General features: G+C 36.5%; 1 protein-coding gene across 1 annotated transcript in view; it reads right to left on the reverse strand.

Moving 5' to 3' along the window:
* LOC311297957 (potassium voltage-gated channel subfamily H member 7) overlaps nucleotides 1-21805 on the reverse strand; it is a gene marked incomplete at its 3' end in the record, with an annotated part of 99930 nt that extends 78125 nt beyond the window's left edge. The window contains exons 1-2 of the mRNA XM_084420470.1: nucleotides 21481-21805; nucleotides 19777-20007 (exon numbers count right to left, since the gene is read on the reverse strand). Of these exons, the coding sequence (XP_084276596.1) occupies nucleotides 19777-20007; nucleotides 21481-21556 (307 nt within the window). The 5' untranslated portion in view covers nucleotides 21557-21805. The remainder of the gene's footprint in view (nucleotides 1-19776; nucleotides 20008-21480) is intronic.
* Between the last annotated feature and the right edge of the window lie 1630 nt (nucleotides 21806-23435).

A 23435-nucleotide genomic window follows, 5' to 3' on the forward strand; every position in this document is an offset into this window, starting at 1 on the left:
ATTCATGTTATTATTAATACATTGATTTTATTCTATTTAATCATTGACATTAATAAAAAAAAAGGATGTATATATTGTAAATAAAATTACTGCTTATTTTAATTTAATTTAATTATTTATTATTTTATATATTATGCATACATTGCAACAGAAAAATTGTCACTGTACATTTCTCTGACTCTTAGGTACATAATTGTAAATATTTATATAATATAAATATATTTTATTTTTACGTTTCTTAAGATGTACATATGCATTTTAGATTATGTCAATACATCCATATTGAACTGTATGTTTACAAATGCACACAAAATGTATATGTTACGTGCAAATATTAATACACTCTTCAAAATGATCAAAATGCAATATATATGTTTGTTGTGGCCCTGTTTATATTGATTTATTTGATGTGCATGCATCATATGAGTACTATGTTTAAAAACAGAGATTAATAAAGGCATATAACAGGACTTTTTCAGGGTAGATGTGACTGGCAAGTCCTGACATGATGATCTTTAATAGAAAGCTGCACTTCATTATCAAGTAGGGTGTTGTTAAGACGGGCACAGAGCAGTGTCATAAAGCCTGTCTGATCCTCATCATTTCCATTCTGGTAAGCATTATTTTATTGGTCTATTCAGTGAACGCATTACAAGATGACAGCAATTTCCATCATCCCAAAGGAAAAAAGTGGAGGATGCAAAATAAAACATTTCAGTAATCTTCCCATTTCGTCCCCAGGCTCCCTATAATTTCGCCTACTCGGTTTGCCTCAGACTCGAGCAATTGAGTTCCTGCGTCCCCGGGGAGAACAGATTTTGTTTCATTCACTGAGCGAGTTAAGGCTTTTGAAAGCTAAAAATAGGTCCGTAATGGTCATACCTTCAGGAAAGACTGCGCTAAGTCATTACCGAGTGGAGGGATAGGTTTCACTCCCTCCATAGAGAGGCTTTTTATTCGCTAGACAAGACATCAGAGTCTAATGACGCCTGGTGAAAGGTTGCATCTTTGTCATTCACTAGTGTGTTTTTAAGCACGATGCAATTTAGAGGCGGCGGCTCAATGATACAGCAGCGGCCGTCCATTACGCTCGAGAAAACAGGCTCGGGTCCAGGCAATCGAATTCTGAATGAACATGTGAGAGAGAGAATCAGATTACAGCGTATGCTTGGGTAATCTCCAGCAGTTGACTATTTTAATCCAGTGTCACTGAACATTACTCAGGATAACACATGACCAGCTTAGGGGAAAAAATCATGTTGGAGAAAAAATTGTGAATGCCCACAGTATACGCCAGAGAAGTCCGGGCTTTCAAAGGACCGTCGGCTTCGTTTTTCAAGTAAACCAACAACATCAAAAGTGATATTTCCAAATTTGCAACATTTTCTGTCAATGCATTCATATTGTAAGGTATGCTTACAAATTGATATAAATCTGCATGTGAATGTTAATTGTAACAAATATTTATGATATTGTCATGGTTGCTACAGCCCTGTCGATATTGATTTATGATGAATATGCATCATATGAGTGTAACGGTTCAGTGGCTGTAATAAGCGCTCAACGAAATGGAGTAGAAAACAAAGCCATCTTTAATTAATCCAAACAGAAAACTCAGGAGATCACAATCACGTACAACACTGACGTTGACATTAACAATACCAGACATAGAAACTAGAGAAACTGAGGGTGTGTAAAGCAGAGAGACAATGAGTAGAAGAGAAACAGATGTGGGAACTAGTTAACAGCCAGTGAAACTAACTAGAGAACACATTAAAACCGAACAGAGTAAATCCAAACCAAAATAGAATGTAACAGATCATAACCGTTACAATGAATACTGGAATAGATTAATTTCATTTAATATCTCCGTTTAATAATACAGATTAATAACGGCATATAACAGGGCTTTCAACAAGACCTGATATTTCCAAATTTGAAAGATTGCTTTCTGTCCAATGAAAACATAAATTAAACCGCTAATCTGTGTTGCTCTATTCTAAGATAATTCAGAGAATCTTAAAAAAAAAAGTCGTTTCCACTAAAATATGATGCTGTTTTAAACATTGATAATTATTAGAAATGTGTCTTGAAAAATGTTTCTACTTGTTTATTTGTAATAATATTTTTGATCAAATACATGCAGTCTTGGTGAGAATAAGATATAGATATATATAATATATAATATATAGAATAAGATATAGATAATTATTAGTATTATTAATATATTATTATTATTATTGTTTTTTTAAAGAAGTCTCTTATTAAATTATTACTATTATTTAAAAAAAAAAATTTTTTTAAAGAAGTCTCTTATTCTCACCAAGACTGCATTTGATAAAAAAATATATATATATATATATATATATACATATATATATATATATATATATATATATATATATATATATAATGTATGTATGTGTATATATATATATATATATATATATATGTGTGTGTGTGTGTGTGTGTGTGTATATATATATATATATATATATCAATGATAAAAACAGCATTATATTTTAGTGGAAACTGGATGAAATTTATGAAAATAGAAATCTTTTGTAACATTATAAATGTCTTTACTGTCACTTTTGATCAATTTAATGCATCCTTGCTGAATAAAAGTATTAATTTCTTTCCAAAAAATCGTACTGATCCAAACCCTTTGAACCGTATATGTGTATATTAATCAGGGTTATGTCACACTGACATGTTTTCACACACCTTCATGTCATGAACATACAGTAGAATCAACATTCTCCACTCTGATCAAATGATTCTTCATGTTTGAGGAAAGCTCAATGGCCATGAGAAAAGCATAGAAAATCCCTCTTTCTCCTGCGTATCGTCTAATGCGCTGTGACAGCAGTGGTGTTGTGCTGTAGTTAATGCACAACTGGTCTGCGAATCTACCAATCAGAGACGAGCGATGGAGGAGGGGGATGGAGAGTTAACCCTTTGTTTGCTTTCTGCTGGCCATGTGGCTTGCTCTGGTCTTACTGGGACTGCTGCAAGCCAGACAACATGGCCTACTTTCATTTCTAATCATCTCTGCTTGTAGTCGTCCTCCAGACCGATGACTGCCTCACACCCACTCCATGAGCAAAACTGATTGGCTATTACATTCGTGCCAGGGTTTCGCTGAACCACCAGTGATGATATTCCCCACTGTCATGTTTTTAAATGGCCAAGAGGCATTTGCCATATTCTATTCCTCATCTGTGTCTTGGAGCAGCACGATCCACTGGGTTATATCATGAGAAATCACCCTTAGAGAGCTATGAATGTCTATGAATGTGTTGAAACCTGAAAAACGGGAGTATGAAGGAACCAAGACTCATCTGAATCCTGTTTACGAAGCATTGTTAAAATATGTTTTTAATTAAAGGCAGCATATTGATCCGTCACTGCCTACGATAATCCTGTGCGTTTGGAGTGGTTCAAAGTGAATTTAGTCAGAAATATCCAATTAAGAATTGTAGTCATTAAAGGAATGAAAAGTTCACGTACAAATATTTGGCTAATTCTAATTATTCTTCACTCGTTGTCACTGACATGCAGAAAAAAATATTGATTTGGGTAGAAATTAAGAATTCATTCCCATGACTTATTCATCTTATTCAAACTTATTTCCATATTTTAGTTATATCGTTCACACAACTTAATTAATTCCCTAATTTATGTAAATCATGGCCACATTTACTAATTTGTTCCTTTCTTTGAGGAAAATGTTGTAAATATTGCCATATTGTACACTGAAAAAGGATTTAGGATTTGCTTTGAAGCTATTTTAGCTCAAGTGTGCTTTTACATTTCACAAATAATTCCAAAAAAACTAATTAGTTCCCTCAGTCATTTTAATTAAGTTCAATCGTGGCCACCCTATAACTAAAACGAAGGAGTGACACTACAACTAAAACAAGAGAATGAATTTTACAACATGGAGATGATTTACCTAAATGAGCAAGATAATTAATTCATAAGTTGTGGAAACAAACGATATCTTGATTTTTATGTACGTGACTCCGTAATGAAATGCCATCGTATGGAAAAACTGGGTGAATTTTCCACAGAGTTTTCACATAACAGTGTACATTTGGAGTGAATAATGACTGGAAAATCACTTTCAATATTTGTTTAGTTATCTCTAAAGCTCACATTTTGTTCAAGATAATCAGTCGTGATGTACATGCCTTCATACATGCCTTCTAAGGGTGTAACGATACACGTATTTGTATTGAACCGTTTCGGTACGAGGCTTTTCGGTTCGGTACGCATTACAAACCGAGCGATTTGTTGGACCATTTTTCCTGCTGGTTTGACCCAAATTTTGTCTCGCTGGCACGACCGACACAACGCTGCCCAAAAACATAACGAAAGCGGAACGAAACTGCGCTACTCATTATTTTGTGCTTCACGGACCGTTTATCAGTTTGGACCAATGCAACGCGAGCCAATGGGGTAATCCATCAGCCGGAAACCGAAGCTTCCCCGGGCGCCGCCATTGATTAGCAGACTGTTAGCATTCCATTGACTCCCATTCATTTTGGCGTCACTTTGCCAGAAAATAACTTCACATCTGAGGCATTTAAAGACTCCATTTGTCCATTATTTATTTCTAAAGAAACACGAAAAATGTATAAAAGGCTCCATTACCTTGTATCTTACGTTATGGCCCCGTAGAAGCAGTTTTTGGAAAAATAGGCTAACGATTGCGTCATAACCACGCGACTCTCTGTCGCACAGTAGAGAGATTACCGTATGGACAGGAGGAGAAGCTCGCGCGCAATCGGGGGGACGTGGAGGCAAAATGACAAAGTAATTAATCAGAATACTTAGCAAAAGTTTCTCCTGCTCCTAGCTCATGGACACCTCCTACTCACACTCTCCGTCTCTGCAAGTTTCGGAAGAGAATGATTCAGATTTCTCTTGGCACAGCTACTAGAAGACAGACGGGTTGCTCACGTCACATCTACGTCGTCAAGCTCAGTTCGAGTCTGCGCAGTACGCTCAGCCATCATGAAGTGAGTGCTTCTAATTGACTTCACTTTTCTCCGTTGAAGTCTATGGGCTCGCTGTGTCCATTTCTTTTACTGTCTATGGCGCAAGCCGATCTTGATCAAGCGACACTGTTAATACACAGCGCGTGGAAACCAGGAGAAACATTGTGTCATGAATGAACTAGTTATAGGCTTTAGCAACATTCACCATGGATTTACTGTAGTAACACTAACTGTAACTATGGAAGTTTGGCAGGAATAGTGCAATGCTTTCAAGTACGTCGGTTTTATTTCGACATTATGATTAAAATTGCTGCCCTCAAATGTTAATCTGAAATAAAATAAACCTTTGTTTAGGCTATAACTACTACAATGTTAGGCTACATTTCTTCTTCTTTTTTTTTTTATAAGGAGCTGTTTTTGTTTTATATGCTCCTAAGAAGAGTTAAGTATAGCTCCATCATTTCTCAAAGTAAAAAATGATCATATTTTATAATGTTAGTTTTAATAGATAACAAAAAAAAAATTAAATCAAGGACATTTCTCTGGCATTTCTTTCTTTTTGCTGTATCGAAAACGTACCGAACCGTGACACCAGTGTATCGTATCGAACCGAACCGTGAATTTTGTGAACCGTTACACCCCTAATGCCTTCATACAAAACCGTTATCTGGTGAGTCATTGACTAACATGGTCAGCAAGGTTCCTGTCAACTAAATGGCCTTCAAATAATATTGCAATGTTGAGGAATTCCCAAGAAAAATCCATTGCTCTGAAAGATTTTCTTCTAAACAAGGATTTCATAATGGAATCGCCATGATCTCCATTTCACCACTTTCCTTGCATATGCGCGAGCCAGATTAGATCTCGCTGCATTACAGTGGAGCGGGTGGAGAACAGAAGGAGCGTGAGGCGATGCTGGCAGCGGCAGAGGAACAGATGGTTTAGGTTGCCTCTGGATGGCTTTCAAGAAGGCTTCCCTTAGCTGAGCAGATATGTTTCATTAGAAGTGGTCCTGATGTATTGGACAGACATTTGCCCCTTATAATGCACTGCCCATCTGCTGGTGCTGAAGCGTTGGTCGGGGTTCGGCTTATATCTGCTAAAGGGAACGTGCGTGATGATTCTTAAACAGAAGAGTTCAGAGAAAATCTTAATTGTTTCTCCTCGACAGCAGTGCATGGAGAGCGTTTGCCAAGATAGAAAAACATTTCTCATCAAATCATCTGATCTGCTATGCACATACACTGTACGTTTACTGTATTTCAACAATTGACTCATTTGTTTCTATTTTTATTGTGTAGGGAAGCATCTGAGAAAAGGTTGATGCCTAAATGAAATATATCTGAGGTGAGAATGCACACCATTTGTAGTGTTTTATTGAGGACCTATTATGCTTTTTAACATTTACATGTTTCTTTAGTGTGTAATGTTGCTGTTTGAGCATGAAAAGCTCTGAAAGTCCCTCCAGTCCCTATCAGTGTTTCTGAACTCCCTAAAAACGCCTCCATTGTAGTCTTGAGTTTTCTTCCGGGAACGAACACGTCACAATATTCCTCATTTAAATAATTCATACGCAGAATAAAGGGGCGGGGCCTGGTTGAGTTAGTCAGTAGTGTGTTGAAACTGGCGGTTATGGTAAGGGGCGGGACATTTTACAAACACGCTAGAAGCGCTCGACCAATCACAACACACTGATCCAGCCGACCAATCAGAGCACAGTGTGCTTTTCAGAAGGAGGGGCTTCATAGAGACAGGAACTAAACAGGGGTGTGTTTCCCAAAGCCAACTATGATCGTAAGTTCCGTCACTACCAATAGAGTTCAATGGAAATTGCAATCATGGTTGGCCAACGATGATTTTGGGAAACACACCCCAGAGCGTTACTGACAGACTGGGAAGAGACGAGCTGCAATAATGGAGAATATGAAAAAAAAAAACAATTACCATACAAGCATTAAAACCTTTTCTAGTAGAGCCCAAAAACAAAATCAAGACTAAGAGTGCATAATATGGCCTCTTAAAGAAAGAGTTGACCCCAAAAATGTTTTACATTGAAATTGAAATCAAATTGATTTTATCATATTTGACTCATTCTCTTGTCATTCCAACCATATATTCTTTCTTTCATGAACTTATATCATTGGTCTGACTTTTTACACAAGCACAAATGAGATTTAAAGGGACAGTTCACCTAAATGGAAATAATGCCATCATTTTTATTTTAACTATTCATTCATAACTATTCATCGTTTTAACTATTCCTGTAGTCCTCGCAATTCTCATTACCGCAATGCTAGGGGAAAAACATTATTTAATTACATTTTATTTAATTTGTACATTATATATACATCATGGTCGTATTTGTCGAGCTTCTTTTATGCGTATTTAAATATTTTTTTTTTATTATTTAATGGAAAACAAATTGTATAATTAAAACAATGTTACAATGAAAAAAGTATTACATTTCTTTATCCAAAATATATGTACATAATATATGTTAAAAAAAATCTTCCTTTTGAATTTAAGTCTGGCAGATGGGACATTTATGAGTGAATATCACACAAATGTGTCATTTGACTTCAAAAGACTTGGAAAAGTTATATTTACTATTTTTATTTTTGACATTCTACCATAAAGTTGTTGTTTTTTCTACAATTTTTGGAGCTTGTCAGAGAAAACTATCTTCTTTGGTTGTAAGGAAAAGAGCAGGTTTTCTACCAAATGTTTTGTGCAATGTTTTGAAATGACATAAGAAACTGTACATTTTGGAATAGATTATTTTTGAAAGCATCTACATTTGTACAACAGCTATATTCAGATGATTTGTACTGTACATGCAGTCATGGTTCTGCAGAACACTGTACGGACGACACCTGATCTCGAAATAAACTTGATCTGTTTTGAATGATCTTTATTTTGATTGGCCGACCGTTCTCACTCTCTCTGCCAGACACGCATGCATCTGACCCAGCCAAGCACACGCCACCATTTCATAACAGATGCAAGGGTAACCAAAGAGGTGGCGGCCCTTTAATAATGCATGCTGGCCTTTCAGGAGCAACCATCCTGCACCTGCTGCTACACCGTCCCTTCAGAGCCTTCAGCTGTGCACGCAGGGAAGAAAGAGGAGGATAAAGCCCCGGGCCGGCCCTTCACGGAGAGGACAGAGCGAGTGAAACCCAGCACCCTCGCTCACCACATGGCTCCGATCCTGGGGCGTTTCTGTGCAGAGGTGGAGCGGCCAATGTCTCATTCTCTCTTTATCTCTGGCACGCTCCATCAGTGTCAACTTTTGTCCTTTAAAGAACGCGTTACGTTTACGGGGCGCTCGTACTGACAGATGCCACAAACACATGCTTTGACATGTTCACGGTGGAGCAAACTCGTGCTAAAGACGCAATAACTGACGGTGAAATGCAACCTCTCCGACATGTGCACAACACAAGTGTTTGTTTGGAGGAAGAAGCGTTTGGAGACTTGCCATGCCCAGAGGAAAGTCTTATAGCTCAGACAATTTGGTAACCCTTTACACAAAAACATGACCTAACAATGACCAATACTTCTATGGCATTTATTAATATTAGTCAATGGTAATTTCAACATTTACCAACACATTTTTAAAACTCAAAGTTGCATTTTTTAACATGCATTGCAATGAACAATTTGATTTTTGGTAACGCTAAACAAGATTAATCAATGCTTTAAAATATAGTGCTCATGTTAGCTAATGCATTAACAAATGAGACCTTATTGTAAAGCGTTACAAGTATTTTATATAAAGCATGCATTTTGAGATGTTTCTCCTAAACTTCCTCACTTAATTAATGAGCACATGTAGCTCAGATTATGTGGTCTTGAAAGAATTTGATGAGATATTTGAGTTCTTATGGAGATTTTGATCATACACTTTGCAAATATAAGAAAAGTGTGAGATATTACAGAGAAACTCCAAAGATTACCGGAGCATTTATCTAAAAAGAAAAATCTGAAAGCAAAAGTCTCCGATTAATCTCATTGATGTCTATGAGGGAGAACTGAGATCATAATTTCTAATCTATCTATCTATCTATCTATCTATCTATCTATCTATCTATCTATCTATCTATCTATCTATCTATCTATCTATCTATCTATCTATCTATCTATCTATATAAGCACACACACGCAGTATATACAGTATCTTATCAATCACGTACACACAAACTTTAGAGATTACTGGAACATTTTTCTAAAGAGAAACGTTTGCGAAGCAGAAGACAAAAGCAAAAGTCTCCATTTGCTCTCCAATTAATCTTGTTGATATATAGACGAAACAAGTTATTACAGAGAATTGAGTTATTAAAAGTCTTTTGTATTGCTATGTATGTGAATGTCAGTGGTTGAAGGTTTAGTTTTTATATACAGTACACGCAGGGTCCTTAATTAACACTCAAGTGACACATGCAAGTAAAATGTGTTTGGCAATTAAAATAAAACATTTAGGAACTGCAACTTTAGGTGGTTATGTCAAAGAATGTTAGCCAGCAACATGCATGATTCAAATCAAACACACGAACCATCCTAAATAAATCATCGGTCGCAATCATGCCAAAACTTGGTCTAGCACATCTAGGTTAATGTCCTCCAGAACTGCACGTGTAATATTCCTCACATTACGCAAGCACAGAAATACGAGGAACTAAATGGCGATGTGTCTTCACATTTTTCTGACAGGTGCAGTTTTTCAGAGAGACGAGGACCGGCTCATCTCGTGTTTTCCGCTGTGAGTGACACGATGACCTGCGCTGTCTGTCACAAAAATGCAAGCGATGACATTGTCATAGGGACTTAAAATACTTTTTTTTTTTACATAAAAAATAATGCAGAATGTCAGAGATGGGCCAGTGGTTAGTAAATGTGCTCTGACGGGTTGCGCAATAGTGCTTGTGTCCATTTTTCCCATTCTTTTACTCTCCAAAATTTTCATCCCTGATACAATACATTTATGGCTGGTAAATGATCTCAATTCACTCACTCATCTTTAAGAAAGGAAGGTTTGATTTTCAGTGTTGAGTGTTTATTTTTTGGAAGTTTTGAAGTGAAAATATAGCAAGAAACTATTTCTCCTTCTGAAACGCACATGGTCTCGGACAGAGAGCAGAGATTACGGAGAAAAGAGGACTTCTCTTCTTCATCTGGACTTATTGCACTTCACGAAATAATGATGCAGAAACACGTGACATTTATTAAATGCTAGTAGTGAATTTTGTGGTGTTTGATATAAATGTAAACTATAAAAGCTGTTCAATGTTTGATCATGTTCTACAGTTGTTGTAAACAAAAGGAAAACAAAAATTTATAATGTTCAAGTCCATTTAATGATAATAGTGACTATTTAATGTTAAATGGGAAAAGGTTTTCCATTTATCCTTTTAAGTCACACAAACGATTCATTTATTAAAAGTATTGTAATTGGCAGAGATCATGCTGTTTTATTGTATCTAATTTATATATATATATATATATATATATATATATATATATATATATACACAGACCCTTTCCAAAAAATTAGAATATCATGGAAAAGTTTATTTATTTCCATAATTCCATTCAAAACGTTAAACTTCCATAGATTATAGATTCAGGGCCCACAACTTAAACGATTTCAAGTATTTAGTTGTTTATTTGTACATAATGTGGGCTTCCAGCTCATAAAACCCACGAAAACAGGATTTACATGAAATCACACAGTAATTACACAGTGATACCATGGTCATTGAACCAGGTTTTGGTTATTTTGGCAGTGTGGGCAGGTGCAAATCCTGCTGGAAAATGAAGGAAGCATGAAGTGCTCTGGAAATGTCCTGGTAGACGGCTGCGTTGACTCTGGATGTAATAAAGCACAGTGGACCAAAGTCCTCTTTTCTGATGAGAGCAAATTTTGCATCTCATTTGGAAACCAAGGTCCCAGAGTCTGGAGGAAGAATGGAGAGGCACACAATCCAAGATGCTTGAAGTCCAGTGTGAAGTTTCCACAGTCTGTGTTGGTCATCGGCTGGTGTTGGTCCACTGTGCTGTCCACTCAACGCAGCCGTCTACCAGGACATGTTCAGAGCACTTCATGCTTCCTTCAGCAGACAAGCTTTATGGAGATGCTGACTTCATTTTCCAGCAGGATTTGCACCTGCCCACACTGCCAAAAGAACCACAACCTGGTTCAATGACCATGGCATCACTGTGTAATTACTGTGTGATTTCATTCAAATTTTTTGAAATCCTGTTTTCGTGGGTTTTATGAGCTGGAAGCCCAAATTATGTACAAATAAACAACTAAATACTTGAAATCGTTTAAGTTGTGGGCCCTGAATCTATAATCTATGGAAGTTTAACGTTTTGAATGGAATTATGGAAATAAATAAACTTTTCCATGATATTCTAATTTTTTGGAAAGGGTCTGTATATATATATATATATATATATATATATATATATATATATATATATATATATATATATATATATATATGAGTCAAAAAGTCGAGACCGGACCCATCGTCAACATTTCTGTGTCCACCACTCTAGTTCATCCAAAACAAACCAGAAAAGAGACTCAAAGTGCTAAATACCGGAATTATCCTTTAAGGTTAAGTGAAGCCCAGAGACTCATCTGTCATGCATAAAAACATGCAGTTTGAGCTCAGTCTAACTAGTATGGATCCTGAATGCTCTCAAACACAGGTTTCAGACACACTGATCTCATTTCCATGGCAGAATATGACGGTGAGGCCTTCATGCCCAAGATTATCATACATTCAATCTCTTTCTCTCTCTGGTATCTCCAGATGTGTTCTAAAACCTAGTGAGCTGCCTTGCTGTACACCGCCTACATAGCCAGCATCCGCTATAGGGCAGCATGGTCACTTAAAAGTAATTAATTTTACATTTCTACATAGGCAGAAATAGTATATAAATGGTGATCCTCACATGAAGCGTCAGTAGATGTTGGCATTATCTAAGCATACAAATATTTAGGGCACACAAATTTTTGGTAAAATAGAAGTTTTTATTGTGTTTTGGTATTAAAACATTAATCTTCCGTTTCATCCACTTTCTTGGATGTTTTCATGCAGCTTATAGCAATGCATTATGAGATTGCATTGTCTGTGAGAGATGCATGTAATGTTGTCAAAAATAACTTAGAAGGAGAAAATACTGCTTATATTATAATGACAAAAAAATGCATTAAGTTTGTAATAATATGTCAGTTCAGGATAAACTTGATGGTACAGACGGCAAAATATAATAGGAGGATGTGCAATGTTAGAAGCTTTAAGTAAATATTGTGTGCGGCGATATTAATATGCAAATATGCACATAAGGACGTTTAGGAATGTACAGTGTGAAACGACAGTTAATGAATACCCAAGATTAATTGTTAACCCCAGGTAAATTATAAGCAATGTAAAATGTGACGCAAGATAACCCAGGATTCCGTTTATCCTGGGTTTAGAACGATCCAGGGTTAAATATTTCAATGTGAAATTAATGTAATAATATATATATATATATATATATTTTTTTTTTTTTACTATTTTCCATTGTGAAATTGATTCTCAATTTGATCGTTTTATTCCCCCCAATTAAAATAATCTTTCTATTTTTATGTTATTGGATCTATTTTAGGCCAGAATATCTAATGGAAATAAAAATTTCCATAATTTGAACATAATTGGGTGTTCTGGTTGGTTGACAATTTTTTTTTAAATAATAATAATAAAATAAAAATAAACTAAAACAAAGAAAAACATAATTATTCTAGTTTCTGGATTTTTTGCTTGTTTTATTGTCCTGTCAAGCATATAAATTGCAAGAAATATTATTCTAGTTTGTGGAAACAATTATAATTTTTTATAAAAAAATATTTTGCTATTTTGCATTGTGCATCACATTTGCATCACAAAATATATGCATTCCCCTAATAAATAAAAAAACATTCTATATTTATGCTATTGGAGCTATTTATGTCAGAATATCTACTGGAAATGAAATATTCCATAATTTGAACATGATTTATAACACACACACTATGCTCATCAGTATCCCCTCATTAAAAACAACTAGTTCAAACACCAGATTCTGTTCAGGAACGACACTACGAACAAGCGTATGGAAATAAATAAACATCTAGCATGCTCATCAGCTTTGCATGAGCGCTGTAATCCATCATGAGCCGGGAGTGAGGTGTCAGAACACACAGGTGTAACGACTCCATTAAGACCTCACACGAGATGACATCTCCTTATGCTCCACAACACTGATGTGACATCAGAGCCCATTACCCACAAACCTCTTCATCCACACCGTGCCCTGGAACTACTAAACAAACTCTGTTTACCAGGGGTCATGACAGCGGTGTGGCATGATCGTGATGATTGTGTGTCATACACACACACACACACACTCTTTCAAGGTGACTTAGGGATTGCAAATGAAATAATTTGTGTAATCATGTTAAAACTGTTATAGCGTCTTACAAGAAACCGTTTCTGACCAACTTTCACAAGCAATTTTCATCAGGTCCTACTACAGTAGATCAAGGATGGATGTTATGATATTAAGGGGTGTTTTTTAAGGCAGAACTTTGCCTTTTTATTGTATTACTTTTTGTTTTGAACTGAAGTGTTACATAATGTAAAGCTGTTTTTGCTTCACATTATGTAACAAATAAGAAGAGAAGAGAGAAAAAAAAGAGATAAAGTATTTACCCAATTATCTAAAAAAAAAGTCATCGCCATATGGTTATTTATGTAGAAACCATATTTTCATTGAATTTTCATCACTGTACTTCTGTTCAAAAGTTTGTGTTTGGTAGTCTCTTATGCTCACTACTGATCAAAAATACAGTAGAAACTATGATTTTGTGAAACATTATTACAATTTAAGGGTTTTCTATTGTAATATATTTAAAAATGTGATAAAAGCTGGATTTTCAGCATCATTATTCCAGTCTTCAGTGTCACATGATCCATCAGAAATCATTCTAATATGATGATTTGCTGCTCAAGGTATATTTATTATTATTATCAATGTTGTGAAAACTTGATATTGTCTTATGAATTATTTGACAAATACAAAGTTCAAAAGAACAGCATATAAATATTTTGTAACATTTTAAATTTACTGTCAGTTTTGATCAATTTAATGCAATAAAAAAATTTACTAACCCTTAACATCAATGCACAGCACCTAAAACTAACTTTCTGCCACAACTGCCAATCGCCGGTGACTTAAGAAAATTTACCGACCATAAATATATTTACCAGCCATGAAACATAGATTAATCCTTATTAAAGTTACAAAAGTTGTTTAGTCAAGAACAATGAGTCGTGTTTTTTGATTAACATTAAAAACACACAGCAGCAGGAATATTAGGCTACTGTCACTTTAAGAGCTAATGCACAGATCCAATATACTGTTACACACGCATTTTATTTCTCAGCTGTTTATGTTCACTTAATAAGACATAACTGACTATCTTATGTTTACAAGACGGGCATTTTGACATAATTTTGTTTGAACATGTCTGTTCAAGCGCAAGAAGACGTGAAAGAGTGACTGATTCAGTATACACGCCGTCTGAGACGCGGATTTTTGGGCGCGCGCGCTTCGGATGTTAGCGCACAGAAAACTTCCTACAGCGGGAGAGTAATGAATTGAGATCCCTTTCACGTCTTCTTGAGCTTGAATATTTAAGGCGAGACACGGCAGGCAAAAACATATTTTTTTTTTTACTGGTCAATTTTGAGATTTTTGGATATTTGTCTTCAATAACATGTCTTCTTTCAGACTTGTGGTGAAAAAAAGTCCGAAATTCACATTTAGGTCTTTATTTTACTACACTTTGTCTGTTTGCGTCTGTAGATTTCTCATAAATTCAACAAAAGTTGGCGTTCTTAATCATCCCGCTTCTCCGCGATCTCTGCCGGCACCCTGTCATCACACACACCGTTAGAAAGCTCTCTCTCTCCTGTACAATGCTGTCGGATCCAAATATGGTCATTTCCTTTTTATCAGCAACCAATCGTGAAAGTAAAAGGGCTGAATGCGCTATCTCATTGGCTGATGGTAAATCTTTAAAGCCAGTTTTCTCAAAATGACTTTTCTCTCATTCTCCAAGTCCGAAATCTCCACTTCAGTAGCACCTATATACACCAAACTTTCCAGTCTTGTACCTAGTTATATTATGAAGACATTTACAGAGGGATTTGTAAATATATTATTCCTAGCCTGATTTATATAACATTTTATTCCAAAAAACATGGTGAAAATCATTTTTTTAAGGCTATTGACAGTATATTCTGATTTACAGGATAACCAAAGTAGATATCCATAAATCCCTCTGTAATTTTTTCCCCATCTAATATGTGAACACAATGAAAAAATATTTTTTAACCTGGCTTTATCCAATACTCAGATTTCATTTGTTTTATATATATATATGCAAATTAGCGCATATTTAATTAGATATAGCCTAATTTGCATATTTAAACATTAAATTACAGAACACTTGTAATACATTTTTTTTCTCATCTTAATGTAGGTAATCAACTGGGAAAGTTTCATGGTGATATCTGCTAGCTAAAAATTTTACCCTTGTCTCGCCTTAATAAGAAAAACAAAAACATATTATCTTATGTTTACAAGACGGGCATTTTGACATAATTTTGTTTGAACATGCCTGTTCAAGCGCAAGAAGACGTGAAAGAGAGCTGGATTCAGTATTCACGCCATCTGAGACGCGGATTTCTGGGCGCGCGCTTCGGATGTTTGCGCACAGAAAACTTCCTACAGCGGGAGAGTAATGAATTGAGTTCCCTTGTCCCGTCTTCTTGAGCTTGAATATTTAAATGAACAATTTTGCATTTTTAGAATTTATAAAAAAATGTTACCAGCCAACCGCTGATTGACACCGTTTCATATACTTGCCAACACTGTTTTTAACACGCATTTGGCGCTTGGCGAGTGTTAATTTTAGGCCCTCTGCATGTTTGATTACCAAAAGTCTTATCAGATCCTACTTAATATTAGAGGTGCTTCTTCTCCTTAACAGGTCATCATCGAGGTGCTTTATCTATCTCAAATTTAATCACACCTTCTTTATAATTCATATCTTTCGATGAATAGCCAGCTCAAGGTTCCTGGCACAAGCTTGGGATTCAGGTGAGCTACGCAGCTGATGTGATGTATTGTTAGCCCGTGTGTACAGGGTGTTGAATTTCACTCTCAGCTTGATAGCACTCTTTAACCGAACCTCTAATGATTCCTTAATGAGGCTCAGTCTGCTTTTCAGTCCCACTTTTATGCTAGCTAAAACGCTGCTTATTAATATCTACGTACGGGGGAAATGTCTGTTTAAATCGCCCTACAGCAGGTGCTATTAAAGTGCAGTGTTCAGCTGAAACTGCAAAGGAGAGTCATTAAACAATGGTGTTAATATATATTCCCCAGCTTAAGTTCATTGTTAAAGGTTTTCTTTCTATCTGAGCAGGTACAACCATTGACTTTCTCCCAGTACATGCATATTTCTAGATGCCATGAGTTATCTATCAGTGGTATGCCAATGCACTATTACTGAGATGTGCTGCGATCTGTTTAAAACGTTGAAACTTACATTAGAAAGACAGTTTACCATGTATATTTACAGCCAGTATCCCTCTATGGTGCATTGCCAGTATATGTCAACCTGTTAATTTCCTTGCATTGTTGCAATTAAAAGGGTCTTTAACTAAAAATATGCTGTTTTTAAGCCACATGGCTTGATTTTTTTTGTCTTGATGTATAAAAACACAATGCTAGGGAGTTGTCATGGCATTTCTAAGGTTGCTAGGGTGTTCTGGATGGTTGCTAAGAGGCCAAAAAATGCCAGCCCACTCTATAATATTCTGGTCTCTATTGTCCTCCCAAGTGTATAAATGTTAAATAGTTAATGAATGTAATGTAATGTTGTATGGAGCAAGTTCATGTCAGAATATCTAGTAAAATTGAAATGTCACCATTGGAACATAATGCAGATGAATACGGAGAGCTCGTGTAAGGCACACTGGGCTCAGGCTCATCAGTACAGCATCTTCCTGTGTAACTGTTCAAACACTGTTAGCATAAGAGCTGATCTGGGCTCTAGCAGCAGGCGCTGGCGTGTGTTTTGCTTTAATCCTGTGTGTTTGAAGGGATTGGACAGGCTGAGGGCTGAAGTTGACTGAGTAGCTCAAGGCGGGTGTAAGGATGCCCACATTAGTGAGTTTGCTTCACTGCACACTTCAGCTGAAATCAGCTTTCCTCCCCGCCAAATGAGGCGCTTACGATATTGCAGCAGAGACGGGCGAAAGAAGGGAAAAAAAAGATGAAACAAAAGGATAAAAGATAGAGAGGAAGTGTGAAAAAAGAAACACACTACTTGCATTTCGTGCTCTGTTCCAAAACCTAGTGAACTGCCTACCAAGACAGTATTTTAAGGTGTCATCCATTGCAGGTGGCAGATTAAACTGCTTATACAAATATATTGACTTCTCTCAATACCGTAAAGTATTCAAACTTGAGCATTTTACTAACAAAACACTGCCCGGCCAAAAAAATTCACAGTTTGGATTCAAATAGGCAATTGCTTAAGAGTCAATGATTGGATCATTTTTGCAGCGATTATTATGTTTCTAGCATGTTATATGTTTGGCAACAGTTCTTCTAACCCTTATTTATGGAGTGTGTAGCTTTTCATTTCTTAAACAACCGTGTAGGAAGACACATCATGGCCATATTCCAGGATGACAATGTCAAGATTCATCAGGCTCAAATTGTGAAAGAATAGTTGGGAGGGAGAATGAAGAATCATTTTCACACATGAATCGGCTCCTCTGAGTTCAGATCTTACATTCATTGAAAGTCTTTGGGATGTGCTGGAGGAGACTTTACAGAGTGCTGGACTCTTGCATTGTCAATACCAGATCTTAACCAAAAACATGGTTGTATAAGAAATGTAAACCTACACACTCCATCAATTAGGGTTAGAAGAACTGTTGTCATATAACATGCTAGAAACATAATAGTCACTGCAATAATGATCCAATCATAGACTCTTAAAGGGATATTTCACCGCTGGAAAGATGAATGTGTATTTAAATTGGGTCATTTATGTAGTAGAAATGTGAAATTATTTTAGAAGTTGGTGCCTTCTAGACTGAGAAAAGCCAGAAAATTTATTTTTGGCTCATCTGGATGAAAGACAACAACTCCCAGAATGCACTTGCTTCGCTGCCCTACGAGGACACTCCCAAGCCACGCCTCCCGGTTACAGAGGGCAGTATCGGAAGAAATGATACAGCTAGGCTACTAGTCGACTGGAAACTGAAAAGACGGCGTTTTATCGTGAGATCCCCCTATGGGCGGGTTGAACACATGCGGAACGAGCTCCTCCTACTGGCTGTAGTCTCTCGTCTCTGGACAAAAAAGCCTCAGATGACGCTAAATGACGATTTTTGCATCATCTGAGTTTTTTTTTCCAGACACACAATACAGAAATCTCTCGTCTCAGGGGGACATGAGGGAGGGAAGCACGGTCATTCGAAAATATTTCTACTGATACAAAGCTTAATGCTAATCGGTGAAGTATCCCTTTAAGCATTAGCCTAGTTAAATCCAAACGGCCGGGCAGTGTATAAACAGTTATATTGTGTCACAATATCGCAATACAAAAATGCACCAATATGTGTCATGGATAGCGACACTACTGTATGTATTGTGTACAGTATAGTTCACTCAAAATGAAAGTTTAAATTAAGCATTAAATATGCTAAACCCAGAAAAGCATTTATGTATGCTTGTTATCAGTTTAGTTCAACACCAAGCTCTACTGGAAACAATTTTTTCATTGAGTTTCAAATGCACTTCATGTGAGTAGCACTATTTTGTAGGATGCAGTCCATTAATGCAATATCCCATTCTGTGTGAACGGCCTCTTATGCCAATATCAGTCTGATTTTGGCATGATAAGCTTGGCGTAGGGTGTCGTGGTGATTCGTAAACGCCAATGGGCGTCAGGACACAAGAATCGGTCATTTCATCTTGTATAGAGAGTCATACGCAACCGACGCCACATCTGCAATGCTTCACAATGTCACGACAGAAAGACTAGCATGTTTAATGTTTCCGTCACATCTGTGAAGTTGACCAATAGGAGCACAGAAGCTCTTCCTTACACAGCTTTCAAACATGCCGAAACGAAAGAGACAATGATATTGGTGCTGCTACTGTAGGTGGAATTATGCAATGGAGGGAAGATTCGTGGAGCTCCTGTCTTTATGATGGTTTGTGTGTCTGTCAGGATGATGTTTCCTCGAGAGACAACCTGACAAACTGAAAAAAGATAAATGCTGGTGAATGACAGCAGAGGTGCTTCAGCAACCCGGTGAGTACTGGAAAATAGCATTAGGCAAGTACAACCATTGTTTGTTTACGCTCGTTTCCCAAAGTCAGTCTCTTCTCAGCAAAGACGGCAAGCGCTGATTGGTCGCATTGTAGTCGGACATGTTTTTTGTCCACAACATAATATGACACGGTGACTATCGTAACAGAGAAAAATATTGTGTAGTCTGAACCGGGCATTAGTGTGCAAGCAGTAGATACTTGGTTTCGGAACAGAGCCATTCTTTCTGTTTATGTCTCTCTCTCTCTCTCTCTCTCTCTTTTTTTTACACAGAGCAAAACCGCCAACAGAAAAGCATGAGGTTGGACTCACCGTCCTTGCGATGGTACGTAATCTCCACTTTCCGTTCCTCTGACCCCAGGAGAGCCTGAGCCACCTGAGCAATCGCGTGTCTCTTGGTTTGCTCTCCATGTAGGAAGTCACATGTACAGGGTTTCTGCATGACGTCCGGCCGCGAGAATCCCGTCATCTCACAGAATCCGTCATTACAGTAGATAATAGCACAGTTCTGGACCCGAGCATTGGCTATGATGAACTTCTTATCTGTAAACAACCAAACATCACATGAAATCAGGCTTGGATAAACGTTTGAGTTACGTTGGGTATCACAGTTTGAGACATTGTTCAGATCTCTTCTGACAGTAGAGGAAACTTATGTGAGATTTTTGTCCTGAGCAAAAGAGATCCAGTTGATCTTTCACTGCAGTTTAAGCAAAAAGATCTTGTGCAAATATGACCAAATTCACATTTAAGCATGAAATTCTGACTTTCATCAAACTGACCAGATAACAGTCTAAACCAGTGATTCCCAACAAAAGGTATGTGTACTCCAGGGAGCACTTGGAAAGATTTTAAAATTACTATTTTTATTGGATTGGATTTGGAGTTGATATACAAATAAATACGTCCGTCGGGCTTTCTCTGGTAATGTTTCTCCATTATTGCCCCCAGAACTCTCAAAACTAATTAAAGACAAACAAGCTCAAGCGAATACGTTTATTATCCACAACATTGATTGTTTTCAATACATCAGTGAATAATAATAGAATTATAGTTTATAATATTTACAATAATGCTAAATAGAATCCAGTATAATATGAGCTAACGTTAAGTCAAGTGTAAGTCAAGCAAGGTGGAGAAACACTGATCTAAACAGTGACTGAGACACGATAAAAACATTTTAAGAGCATTATTTTTGCCGCAACTGACAAACAATTGAAGTTGTATAGTTTCAGATTTTATTTAATATTAATGACTTTTTAAATATGTACTTCTATTATATTTTAATATTTTAATGTATTGTATTGTTTATTTTTATTATCAATGTAATAAAAACTAATAAAATTGTACATAATTTCAATTTTATTGTATTTTAATGTTTTATTGTTTAATTGCATCAAACAATTTAACCTGAGATATTTGTGATATCAATTTAGCAACTGTACAGCTTTTATATAATGAGTGCTTAAAATCCTCTATGCCATAAAAATCCTCTAAATATGCTCTGAGCAGTCCAGATATCCCTGCGTATGTGTGTAATCTTCAGAATGAGAGCATAATTCATCTAAACATACAGGCAGAGTATGTTGTCATTCATGCATTACAATGGTATAGCTGCTTTAAGTACATTTAGAGTCTGACAGATGTATCTGAAGTGAAAACACTAAAAAGCCACAATGCTGTTCTGTCGTGACTCTTTATCAAATGCTACATCACATATAGGCTAATTGTGTATATTAAGTAAACCCGTTTATTATTTTTATTTGCAATAGTGTTTTAAACCTTATATAAAGGGACAATCGAGCATGCACAAAACTGGATAGTGAATGCATTCAACAAAGCAACTGTTTACTTTCCTTAAATGTATAGGCTATAAAGGGTTTATGTGTATGTAGCCTACAGTAAATATAGAACAGGTTAGCTATATTTGTCTATGTATGTTAATATTAACACTTCCCTTATCATCTAAACGATATGGAGACAAAGAATCAAGAATGTTTGATTTGTAATACTTACTCTGTCCCTCGAATTTCCGTATTATTATTCCAAGAAAGGTATTCTGAGGAGCGACATGACCTCTCCGTACAGGCATGATTAAAACAATCTTCAGCTGCTCGTCCAAAAAAAACAAAACGCGAACCTCCTCAAAGTTATCGCTGCATCTGAACGGCCGCTCTTTGTCCGATCTCTCTCCACTTCCAGGGAGCTTTCGCGGGCGTGAACTCACTTACGGTGACTGTAGTCACATGCGTGTCGGAAACCTTGGCTGAACTCCTCGAAACCGACAGGCATCGGTGATGAGGAAGAGTCTGCTGAGATTGGGATGGAGAAGCATCGCTGTGTGTTACTGAACGCGTCTGGAAGACTGTGTGTATGTGTGTGTGTGGTGGTGAAGCGCCTCTAGGGGCTTTAACTGAGCTCCACCGCCCCGGGCTGAAACTAAACTCACCCCAGCGCGCTGTCAGCCTCAGCGGCGCTCATCTCCTCGATCATAGGCTACGTAAAGAGGGTTGAGTTTGCGCGCTCGTGACTCCTGCATTCGTGGCCGTTTTTCTGAGCATCCAAAGTGTTCGAAAAAAGTAACCAGCTAACACAAATATGTTCTAAGAACGTTCAAGAAGGTTCTCTGTAGAACCTTCTTCTCTGAACGTTCTTCAAGAACCTTCTCTGAACCTTCAAAACGTCCATTTAAAAAAAAAAAATGTTTTAAACATTCTCTTGATTATTCGAACGTTGAAAGAACATAAACATTCCATTTTGCAAATATTATGGAAATGTTACTTTTGAATGTTCTATAAACATTCTAAAACACGAGGTGCGTTCCAATTCGCGTAGTCTACTTGTGCACTATTCTATACCGTTTTGTAGTAGCCTGTAAATAGTGTGAGTAGTGTGTTCACATTGAAAATTCCATTAAGAAAAAGTGCACTTTAAATGGCTGTAAATGGCTATAATTAAACCAATTCAGATTGCACTGAAATCTTATATAGCCTATTGCCTAGTTGGCGAAAAACAGTATGTGACAAAAGAAGAATGTCTGAATTACAGTAGCTACTCATAAAAATACCTGGATGACCTACTTCTTCCAGTGAGATTCGGAAGTGTGCATACGATGGACACTTTTCTATCCCATGAGGCCACAGGAGAGGATTTATGAATGGCAGTGAAGCGACGCAACTGACGCTGGTAGGTCACATGATAATGACAACATGGCGAATGTAGTATGTCTAAATAACATTCATACTACACACATTCATACTGTATAGACAACGCTATCTCACGACCAATTCGTACGAATTCGTAGGAGTGATTAAAAATTCATACAAATTCGTATGACCTCACTCTAACTCATAATTCTAAGGAAAAAAGACTGACTTTATATCTCGCAATTCTGACTTTATAACACACAACTGCGAGTTTATATCACGCAATTCTGAATAAAAGGTCAAAGAGAAACATTTTCAGAATTCAAAGTCTCAGTTATCTTTTTTATTTTTTATTCAGTGGTGTAAACAAACTTCCATAATATTTGTATCCAAAACCAAAGTTCTAAAGTTTGTGCAAGACAAAACTCTACAGAAAATTACTGACAGAATTTTGACTGTGGATTTCAATGGTTTGCACCCAGAGTTACATTAATGCCACTTTCTTTATTTGTTTTTAACGGCAAAACATAGCTATTTAATTTTAACAAAAGTTTACAAAAAGATTTTTACTGTGACTTTTTGGGTTAAAATTCTTATTTTTATTATTAATATCATTATTATTAATAATGTCATTGTTTCTTGGCTAAAATCTGGCTAACTGTGGCACCAAATGACAATTTGGGTTGAACAAGATGAAGCAATTGTGCTTAAAAATGACCAATAGAAAATCCGTCAGATTGAACGTCACTTTTTTTAAGTCATTTTATCATTTAAAATGTATCCATAATTATGGATACATATTATACCAGTAATGTATCAGCTCAA

This window comes from Rutilus rutilus, assembly GCF_951802725.1.
Source record: "Rutilus rutilus genome assembly, chromosome: 10".
NCBI lineage: Eukaryota > Metazoa > Chordata > Actinopteri > Cypriniformes > Leuciscidae > Rutilus > Rutilus rutilus.